The sequence below is a fragment of the Hippopotamus amphibius genome, chromosome 12 (genome assembly GCF_030028045.1).
Source record: "Hippopotamus amphibius kiboko isolate mHipAmp2 chromosome 12, mHipAmp2.hap2, whole genome shotgun sequence".
NCBI classification, from domain to species: domain Eukaryota; kingdom Metazoa; phylum Chordata; class Mammalia; order Artiodactyla; family Hippopotamidae; genus Hippopotamus; species Hippopotamus amphibius.
The window spans coordinates 34,002,483-34,013,231 of NC_080197.1; the positions used below are offsets into that span (position 1 = coordinate 34,002,483).

Here is a 10,749-nt window from a genome sequence, read left to right on the forward strand (position 1 = left end):
AAGTGACTTCCAAGTAAGTCACTTTTACTTTGATCGTGGGTGAGGGAAGAATGTAACACGTGCTCTAGCACAGTGCTGTCCAATAGAACCTTCTATCAGGATGGAAATGCTCTGTATCTGTGTCCAGGAAGGAAGCTGCTAGTCACCTGCGGCTGGTGAGCACCTGAGGTCGTGGCTTCTGTGAATGAAGAACTGACATTTTCTTTGCTGGTGCCCTGTGGTTACTGAGCGGCGCAACTCAACCATTGTACGGCTCTGTATTTAAGTTATTTTTATAGGAATGAAGAATATCAAAGTTAATTATTTCTCAACTGTATGTATTTGTTTTTTTCTACAGAGAAAGAGGACAGCAAATATTATGAACTGTTATTTGTGTAAATTTGTAATTTGTTTTAAGAAAGGACTTCAGAAAACAAGGCAGAGAATAAGTAGAACAATTACTACTTCCAAATAACTGAAAGAGAATCAAACTTTGATTACAGGCTTGGTCAAATCAATGCTACATAGCCTCTCTAAGAAAATTATTCAACTGATCTACTTTGCTTTTCATTAACTTGTCAAATAAGCTGTTTTTAATCTTTATTTTTAGTTATAAAAGACACATTCAGTGCAACAAACTCAAATAATTCCCAGGTGTATATAAAGTAAAAAGGATATGTCCACCACACCGTACCTACCAAAATTCCCATCCCATAAGATAATTACTGCTATAAGTTTAGAGAATCTCTCCTGACATTTTTTTTTTTTTAGCATATTTAGAAATCAAGACTTTCCAAGTTCAAATGATGGCTTTGAATCTTCGTTAAGTATAAACAGTGTGGGAATTCAGATTACTGCAGCAAATGCCAGGTGTGAATTTATTGGAAATTGATTGAGACATTACTTGGGGATCATAACAGCCAAAAAATGTTGGAAAATGAAAAAGAGTTTTTTTGAGGGCGTATGATTAGAAGAAAAATCATGGAATGATGCTGAAAGAGATCTAAAGGAACATGGAAATTAAAAGTTAGAACACGTTACAGAACAAAATTTGGGGCACTGAAAGATCATTTTTAAAAATATTTAAGACTGTAACAAAATCTAGATTGTTCCCATGATTTCATCCTTTGACAGTATGTCTATTTCTCAGGCTTTATATCACATAAAGCACTGGCTAAGTGAGTACTTATAGCAAAGGTCACACATTGATGGCTTGGACTCTGTGTCCTGCAGTGTTTGCAGATTTTTTATTTATGCAGTAGTTGCCAGCTAACGTAACCCATATGTCTCTGGAGTGAACATAATTCGTGTGTATACGGATTATATATACATACACTTAAGAGTCCCTAAATACAGAATCTACCATATGAATTTATTTCCTTGAAAAATCAGAAAATTGGCAATACCTTGCCAAACTCCCACATGGCAACAACTCAGACAGGGCCTGGCAGGAGTGCCCCCGCTGCCCTAATCCTTGGCCTGTCTGGTCTTAGATCAACCCCAGCCTGACCCTGCAGACCCCTGCCTCGGCCTCCTTGTGTGTCACTTTCTCGACATGTTTAAGGACAAGGCATCAGGGGTCAAAGGGGAAGGCCTTGGTCTGGGTTATACCCTGGACCCACTCCCCACAGAGGCTGGTGTTTTGAGCTCTTCACCAACACTCTGGACCTTAAGTCATGTTTTCTTCCCCCAATAACAGAAAAGTTTTATGTCAGAGAGGAGTGCAACTCCTATAACATAACATGAAACCTGTTTAGTTTTCATCTGAACTGGGGATCAGAAAACCTGGTTTCGTTTGTGTCTCATTCACTTGGATAGGTAAGGGTGGTTAAGCTCTCCCATGTTCCTTACCAAATGGGAAAAATACTATTTTAGGTCATAGAAATTTGAGGAGATGTAGATTCTATGGGAAATGAAAATGCTGTTTGTAATTTAGTTTGAACATTGAAACCTGTTTTTTAGGCATTTCTGGACCTTAATTTGATCTGCTTTGTGTGCCCACATTCATCTGATAATAGGTGACTGTCATCTGTTAATAAGCTGACCGTTGCCCTACGCCCATGTTGTTACGCAGAACAGCAGGAACCACTCGTCTACTCTGGTACTTTCAGCATGGACTTGACCACACTAACCAGTTCATGAAACTCCGTGTTCTGGAAATGGCCACGGTCAGTGAACCTGTGCAATTTGGCTTCCAACTTGTCGGCCACTTCTTGTTGTTCCTTCCAAGGAAGGAAAGGATCGTCAGTGGAGCCAAACTGCACAATGTGGGTACAGTTGGCTTTGATCTTCTCCCACTGCCAGGGGCGGCTGAAGTATCCTAGGAGAAGAACACAACCTCTCAGTGCTGTGGATCCTTTCCATTCTCACCACTCTAGTGAGGACCAGGGTAGAGATGCAGAGAATCAGAGTCCAGTGTCAGTTAGAAGCCCTTCTTCAGTTTCAGATCCGTAGGGCTGAACACCATAGCTCCTGGTGAAGGGGGAGGGGAGGGCTCAGGGGTTCAGTTCTGGACTCTCTAAGTGCCTAACTTACACCTAAAGATGGGTGGTAAATATTCCTCACATGCTGTCAGATTTTGTTAGCCTGTTGGAAGACAGTGCCATTTTACTACCTGAACGTGCAGCCTGGGACTACAGGAAGGGCTCCCCCGGGGTTCTGCCTTCAGACTTACCACTTGCTCGCTCGTTCTCGTCCCCCAGGTCAGACGTGTACGCAGACACTAGCACGATGGCGTACACCCGGTGCGTCTCTGCATACCTGGAGAGAGGGGAATGGTGTAGCTGCTGTTCAATGTTATATCTGATCCCTAGAAGGTCAGTAAGCCACCCCAAAATTCATTTGATTTAGCTTTCAGAAAGCATGTGCAGTAGGCTGTTGAGCTTAGTATGAAAAAGGACGAGGAAACTGCTGAACTATGAGCCCAGTGGTTAATCACCTCCCCTGGGCTACCTGAATTTCTACTCAGTTTTCAAGGTAGTGCAGACCTCTTCCGTAATCCTTTCTGAATAAACACAAGAAGTGTAATCATTCTCTTTGATGTGTGCATGGGACTACCTTTACTATTGGCGTCGGCATCACTTGGTTGGTTAACCTGTAGATTCCCAGGCTCAGCCCCAGAGCATCTGATTCAGAGGATTGAGAGTACGGCCCAGGAGTCTGCATTCTAAGGCATGACACCTCCCCAACCCAGGTGACAGATGCAGGTGGTCTGTGACTGTACCATCCCAGAACTGTGCCTCTTTCACACACGCTCATTTGCGTTGTGTCATCTCTCTCTCCCCCAAGGGCATCCCTCAAGGGCAGGGCTGAACCTTGAACAGTGAACCCTAGAACAGTGCCCAGCAAGCGGACCCTTAGCTAACTATAGACAGTTTCCTCACTGAGCAAAGGCCAGACTAAGGAAGGACCTAGAAAGGTAAGTGCTCCAGGAGGCCTTGGTGCCAGGCAAGATTTAGGGTTGCTATTTTGTTCTTGTGACTAAACTTTTCCTCCAACCTTTTGCTTTGAAAAATGTCAAACTTACCAAAAAGTTAGAAGAACAACAAGCAGCCAGATTCATTAATTTTGCTACATTTCATCCCTAAATACTTCACATATCCCCTGAGAACACGGCTATGCTCTTATGTAACCACAGTGCCATTCTTATACCTAATACCTAATAAATTTAGCACAGAGGCAGTAACACTACCTGTATTCATTTTTCCCCAGTTGTACCAAAATGTTCCTTTCAATCCTAGATCCCGTTAAAGATCATCCGTTTGGTTTCATGACTCTTTAGCCACTTTTAAACTTGTTTTAGATGATATCGGCATCTTTGAAGAATTTGAGGCCCATTATCTTGTATGTTATCCCTTAAACTGAATTTGTCTGTTTCCTCATTATTAGTCTGAGGTGAAACATTTCTGGCAAGACCATTATGTAGGCAATGTTGTGTCCTTCCCACATCCTTCACATGATGCCAGTTTGTCCCATTACTGCCGAGACTGTCAGATTACCTAAGGTGATACCCCTCAGATCCCCCCACTGTAGAGACACAATCCCCCTTTGTGATTAATAAGGAATCTGCGGACTGGTCCTCTGTATCCTGTTCCCCTACAATCATACACCCCCCCGGCTTTGACATCTAGTTTTCTCCTTGCCTACCTTAACTTTAGAAGTTAATTTTTAGAAGCTTGCGGACAATCCTACAATAAATGTCAGGAGCCTTTAAAAGAAGCCACCTCATGAGCCAGCAGCCTGAGAAAAATTCAGTTGGCCTTGGGTTGGTATAGATTTTGGCAGAAAGGGATTTCTTCATTTTCCAAACAACTCCCAGCAGCTTATAAACACTATGTACCATAGTTCTATAGGTCCACATCAGAAAGCATTATTCTTGTAGCGTCCACAGATGTGGCCGAGAGGTTACAGAACTTGGCAAGATTTCTCTGACAGTTGATTCACGTGATATCCTGAGGGACTGCTGGGGACAAGAGGCCACACAAAACCCATAATCCTTTGTCATCCACCCTCACAAATATGGAGGAAACCCAACCCCCACAGGCTATTCAGCCAGCTCTGTCCTTATGCTCCAGGCCTCTTAAGCCTGCAGGGTGACATCCTACTGGGGAGCAGCAGGGAGGTGCCCATGAGTCCTGACGGCTGGGGGCTGGGGGGAAAACAGCCTCCACCCTCCGACGGGGAGTCATTAGCATCCACCACACACCAGACACTGCCAGGCACCGGGCTTTCGGCGTCAGAGTGAACAAAGCTCCACCTCCCCCCCACCCTCCCCTTCGTGGACTGGGAGGAGACAGACAAGAAATGGGCAGGATGTCAGGTGGTGAAAAGTGCTACAGATAACAGGGGGCCATAAGCTATAAAGGGGGCAGGATTCGGTGGGGTGAGGCTGCTGTTTCACGTGGAGTGATTACAGCAGGCCTCCCTGCGAGGGGATGTGGAGCAGAGACCTAGAAAGGAGAAGGCCATGCAGGTGTTGGGGGACAGAGTTCAGGCAGAACAGTGGCAAGCACAGGCCTGAGGAAGGCGCATGCTCGGCAAGTTCAAGAACCGCACTGAGGTCTGTAAACCAGGCTGGGGGCAGCGAAGGGGAGCGGAGATGACATAGGGAGGGAGGTGAGGGCTTGAGAGCCAAGTTCTTCTGAGGGTGACGGCAGCCACTGGGGTTTGGAGGCCCTTGTGTTTTAAAAGGGTCACTGTATCCCAGTAAGAGCAAACTTTCTTTTAATCCACTAACCAAACCAGGAAGGAATTAGGACAGATCACGTTACCACTTTTGAGGTCAGCACTGTCTCCTCTGCAGGGGAAACTTAAGATGTATGCAAGGTATTTCCCAAGCAAGCTTGGCTGGAGCCCACATGGGGGGGTGGGGGGGCGGTTAACAATTCAACAAGGACCGCACCTCATGGCTGCAATGGCCCCGGAACTGTGGCCTATGACGATGGTCTCCTCGTCGCAGTGCAGCTCCGTCTCCATGAAGGGAAGCCAGATGCTCTCCCGAGCTGTGACTAAGGTTTAGGGGAAAAGAAGAGTCCGTCACTCGACAGGGACAGTCTCAGTCCAGTGCTGCCCACCTTTCTAACAGGGGGCTGCTCAGCAAGCTGCAGGACCACAATGCGGGTGGGGCTGTTGTAGTAGGGCCAAAGTTTTACGTGTTGCTGTTTGAAAGCCTCAAATCTGTAGTTTTGGTAAACAGTTTGGTTTTTATTTTTCAGCATGTTTTTGTAAGGAAATACTAAAGTAATAAAATATAACTGAAGCTTTAATGTAAACTTTCCAACTCAAAAACAAGAACAAAAATCCTCTTGACAATACTGTCTCTCAAGTTCACGGCCACGCATATTCTTTCTTTCCAAAAAGGAAACTCCTGAAACAAGTGATAGGCATACTCAGAACAAAAGTGGCAATGTTACATTTTCTAATATTAGGACCTCACAGAGATGCTATAAGTTTTGTCATTTCTCTGCCTCAAATGAAACACCCAAAATTTTGCCTGCAAATAGCTGACTTATAGAAGGGAAAATCAAGTTGCTTACAAAGTTGAAAATTAAATTCTACTGAGCTCAGGTGCTCTTCTTGATCCTTACAAGAACCTTCTATCATGTTTTTTGGTTTGCACCCTCCTCCCTCAAATACCTGCCATCATTCACCCTGAGGTACGTACTCCCTTCGGCTTCTCTACTAGGATATTCCTCTTCTCTACCAGGAAATGTCAAGATCAAAACCCAACAAGATGAGGCTTTTTAAAGACACGTTTAAAAAACTTACTTGGGTCAGGCATGTTTTTAGCCAAACACTGGAAACCAGGTATCTATGATATGAGGGGGGGAGAAAAAGCTATAATAAAGAGGTTAATTACAACTAACACTTTGCTAATAAGAAATGAGACACCTGATATGAGCTTTATCAATTCAATAAGTACTTGCTTATATTATGAAATAAAGTGGAGTAAGTGCTACAGGATTACATATAAGCATACAATCCCTCCTCATAAACTCTATCTGTGTGTAGTTCTCTATCTAGCCAGCTCTGTAGATCTCTTTATATGTGCACCTGCACATGCACATTTATCACCACTGGCATATATATATAGAGAGGGCACGAGTGAACAGATTCTAGACAAACTGACCTGGAGCCAATCAGACTTTGCTCCAGGCAGTAGGTAAAATGTACAGAAATACTGGTACAGGAAGTTGGGGATCTGATCCTCTTGGACAGCTTCAGCCCTGACCTTTTGGTTTGTAGCTCTATGCATGATTTTCAGCTACAAGCCTGGAATTTTATTCTAGAGACTCACTCTAGAGCTCTAGAGGTTGGCAACTCTGGAAATAGTCTTATTGCCTAATTATGGAAGAGAGTTGAAAAAAACATCGAGGTGCGCAAGACAACCCTCAGTTGATACCATTTTCTATAAAGCTCACAAAGAAGCTAAATTTAACAATATAATGCTTAAAGCATACATACATAGGTTGAAAAGTGCATTAATTTTTAAAAGCGAAGCAAATTAAAAAATTTTCCGATGGCAGGGAAATGGGATGGAAGGACATTGTAATCTTGTAGATTTCAGTTTGGTGATGGACTCAGGTATTGATTACATTATGCTTCATAATGTACATACGTGTTACATACATCCTTTGTATATATTAATATTACACATTAAAATGTCTAAAAATCTGAGGCAGAGAGCAGAGGAGACAGATGTAGAATCATCTGAGAGTCCCAGATCTGAACCCGCAGGAGACACGGGGAGCGGGCTCGGTCTCTGAGCCCTTGGAGAAGCCCTCCGGGCTGTTTCACCAGCCAATCACTACTTGTAGAGTCTAAGACCGGGTCTCCCGGAGGGTTCTGCACAAAAGGGTGGGAGCGGGTAGCTCTCCGACCCCTCCCGCGCCAGGCCGACCTTTCGGCGCAGCGAGGCACGTCTCCTACCTGCTCCAGTCCTCTCTTCACCCAGCCGTACCAGCCGTGGGTGGCCACATCCCCGCCGCCGTTCCCCGGGACGATCACCGCCTTGCTGGGAGCAGCCATAAGTGCGGCCAGCCTGCGGCGCTCAGAGCGCGTGCGCGACCTGGCAGCCTCCCCGTGGCATTCTGGGACTTGTAGTTCCCAGGGGCCAAGAGCGCATCCATTGAGCCTCTGGTCTCCTGCTGCAGAGGCCAAACGCAGACAATTCTTGCGGGTTTCCAGCTGGTGTAAATCAGTTTTCACTTGCCTCTTACTGACGCACTCATCTCCCTCCCTTATGTGGGACAGATTGTAACGTTCCCAGAATGTGTTATCTCTTACCTAGAATTACTGGTATTTCTACAGAAAAGTGTGCTTTAATTTTGAAGAAGCAGAACGCAACCTGTTTTATTAGTTGAGGACTCCCGATTTCAAAATTCTTTTTAGCAGAATAGTCAATATCAGCCAGTACAGTCAATAACAGTCAATACCGGCGTGGCATTGGCGGAGCGGGGGAACGGGGGTGCGGGGGGTAATTAGGACTCAAACCCTAGTTCTTAAAAAAGAAAAAAGAAAAGCTTTGCTGAAACCCTTCTGGGGGTTCCGGGTTTTGGGGGGGCATGAGCCACCCATTACCTCGCGTGACTCTGAGGTCAACCTTTCTCTGCTCCAAATTCTGACATTTCGATATTGCGTGGCCTCACTGTGCATCGGACACATGAACTTCGGTTCACTAGCATATCTAGGGGCCTGTATAACCAAAACACTGAATAGTTGATCCTGGTTTTTGTGCTGAATTCCTATCAGGGTGTACTGTAGGTCAGCGGCTGCAGTGGCTCATGACTTGATCCTTGTAGAACTGGATGGCACACAACATTCTTTGCTTTACACTCTGTATGTCTGTGCATGTGGACATGCCTTCATGGCTGTAACCAAGAAAGCTCTTTGCTTCTTGTTGTGATAGTGTGAAATGCTTTACTAACTTTAGAGAGTTCTAACAAATTAGATTATTACATCTCTTAAAGGAGCTTTGTTCTCATTGGCTAATGTAGGGGGGCAAAATTTGCCTCCCCAAAATATGTCTCTCAGCATATTAATTATTTTAAGCTGGTTATTTTCTTCCTTCCTTCCTTCCTTCCTTCCCTCCTTTCTTCTTTTTTTTTTTCTGCATTGGGTCTTCGTTGCTGTGTGCAGGCTTTCTCTACTTGTGGCAAGCAGGGGCTACTCTTCATTGCAGTCTGTGGGCTTCTCATTGCAGTGGCTTTTCTTGTTGCGGAGCATGGGCTCTAGGTGTGCAGGCTTTAGTATTTGCAGCACACAGGCTCAGTAGTTGTGGCACACAGGCTTCGTTGTGCCACGGCATGTGGGATCTTCCTGGACCAGGGATGAAACCCATGTCCCCTGCATTGGCAGGCAGATTCTTAACCACTGTGCCACCAGGGAAGTCCCAAAGCTGGTTATTTTCTAAGAAACAGCAGATGTGGAAAAAACGCTGAGCCAGGAAGGAATTATCCTTCTGTAAGAAACATTTACGTTTGCAAGGGAAATCTCCATTTGTAGGTTGTCTCACTCTCTGCACTAGGAAGAGGATGACCACATCTGTAGAAAGTTATCAATGGAGAAGGCAGTGACTTAAATCTGTCCAACCACCTTGCCCTTATTTACTGTGCTTTTCCTGGTGACCTCCCATAACTGACTCCCCACCCTCAATATCCTCTTCTGTCTTTAGCTGAGGATGATTTTTAAGATGAGGGCTTCAAACATTTTAGCAAGTTACTCAGTTTCCCTGAGTCTCTCCCATGTATACATGTCATTAAATTTTTGTTTCATTTCCTCCTGTTAATCTGTCTCATGTCAATTTAATTCTTAGGCCAGTCAGAAGAACCTAGAAGGATAGAGAAAATTTTCTTCCCAACATTTATCAAGATAACTACACAATCACATAAATAAACTAATCAACTATTCCTAAAATAAGGAAATTAAACTTCTAATACATTAAATGTGCTAGATTTATAAAAAGAAATCCTTCTTACAGAAATTTCTAGTACTAGGAATCCAGGTTCAAAGAACTCAAAATTTTTGACAAATGCTATTCGTTTAATGTTTGGCTTAAAAAAAAAAAAAGCTATGTCTTCCTGTAAAAGAGAATAATAAACCTGACTCCATATTGGATCTGTTTCTTTTACTTTAACCTTTGTATTCTATTGCTTTTACTTCAAGTTAATCACTAAAGGGATGTTGCTTATAGCTTAAAGTGTACATAATGGCCCAGCTCAGGAAATTCTGACTCCCATGCCTGAGTGTTAAGCTAAAATACCTTTGTGTAGCTCACAAGAAACATCCTCACCGATCCATCTGTGAGTGGCTGCAGAAAAAAGAAATTAATACCTCTTCTCCTAAGTCTGGCTGGAACCAGACTTCTCTGTCTGCTGGCTTTCTGTATAAAGTCACTAGTCCTTCCCCCGACAACTCATCTCTCAATTTATTGGCCTGCTGTGTGGCAAGAAGCATGAGCTTGGACTTGGTAACATTTTCTCACTGTGAAGTATAGTATTGAATATAAATGTGTATTTTATCTTCACTGAGTGTGTCTCCTTACTTTGAGAATAATTGATTTGAACTTCCTGAACTTATACCAGTTTAATTATTAAAAACCCTAACATTACTTTTACATAATGTTTAAAAACATGAAAAGTGTAAATTTGTTCAATAAAACTGAACTATTATTTGACAGTTGTTTTTTTTTTTTTTTTTGGTTGTTTTTTTTTTGGCCACTCCTCATGGCTTCAGGGATCTTAGTTCCCTGAACAGGGACTGAACCCATGCCCCCTGCAGTGGAAGTGCAGAATCCTAGCCACTGGACCTCCAGGGAATTTCCTACAAATTTTTATATTAACAGTAATTAATTTCATAGCACAACTTAAAACTAATTTCTATGATCTGTTAGTCATTTAAAACTTTGTACTAATATTAAATTGAGCTAGTTAATTCTTGAACTCCTTGATATGTTCTAAGCATACTTTTAAGTTTATATAATTTTGCTTATTTTTAAATGGTACAGACAAGCTATCTCTCTGAGTCAGATTAATAAATGTGCTTGGTTTTGCCACTTATAAGAAGGGGTAAAACGGTCGTGGTGGCTGTAGAAAGTTGTGCTATATGTAGTTATGAGTTCTGTTAGTCTCTTAAAATGCTTGACTACAGCATTTCCCAATTATTTGCCTTTTCTTGTGTCAACTATATATTGGCACTTGCCATCTGCTCGTACAAGAATTAAATCACTTGGTGCTGCTGCAGCTGCTGCCCTTCCACATCCCCTGAAGGGAA

The 10,749-nt window shown here is 43.4% G+C and overlaps 1 protein-coding gene across 1 annotated transcript; it reads right to left on the minus strand.

Annotated features, from left to right (window-relative positions):
• Positions 1–24: 24 nt before the first annotated feature.
• On the minus strand, positions 25–7,536 carry RBBP9 (RB binding protein 9, serine hydrolase). The gene is made up of 5 exons (XM_057702155.1): positions 7,408–7,536; positions 6,247–6,289; positions 5,381–5,486; positions 2,654–2,739; positions 25–2,299 (listed from the first exon to the last, which is right to left on the minus strand). Exons 1-5 carry the CDS (start codon positions 7,504–7,506, stop codon positions 2,073–2,075), a joined length of 561 nt encoding a protein of 186 aa, XP_057558138.1. The 5' UTR covers positions 7,507–7,536; the 3' UTR covers positions 25–2,072.
• Between the last annotated feature and the right edge of the window lie 3,213 nt (positions 7,537–10,749).

Bases quoted from the DNA above. Each gene is read 5' to 3' on its own strand.
- RBBP9 (XM_057702155.1), bottom strand. From the start codon at position 7,506: ATGGCTGCTCCCAGCAAGGCGGTGATCGTCCCGGGGAACGGCGGCGGG. The intron at 2,740-5,380 runs GTGCGGTCCTTG...CCCTCTCTCCAG, and splicing joins GGGGCCATTGCAGCCATGAG to GTATGCAGAGACGCACCGGG. The intron at 2,300-2,653 runs GTAAGTCTGAAG...TTCTTCTCCTAG, and splicing joins CGAGAACGAGCGAGCAAGTG to GATACTTCAGCCGCCCCTGG.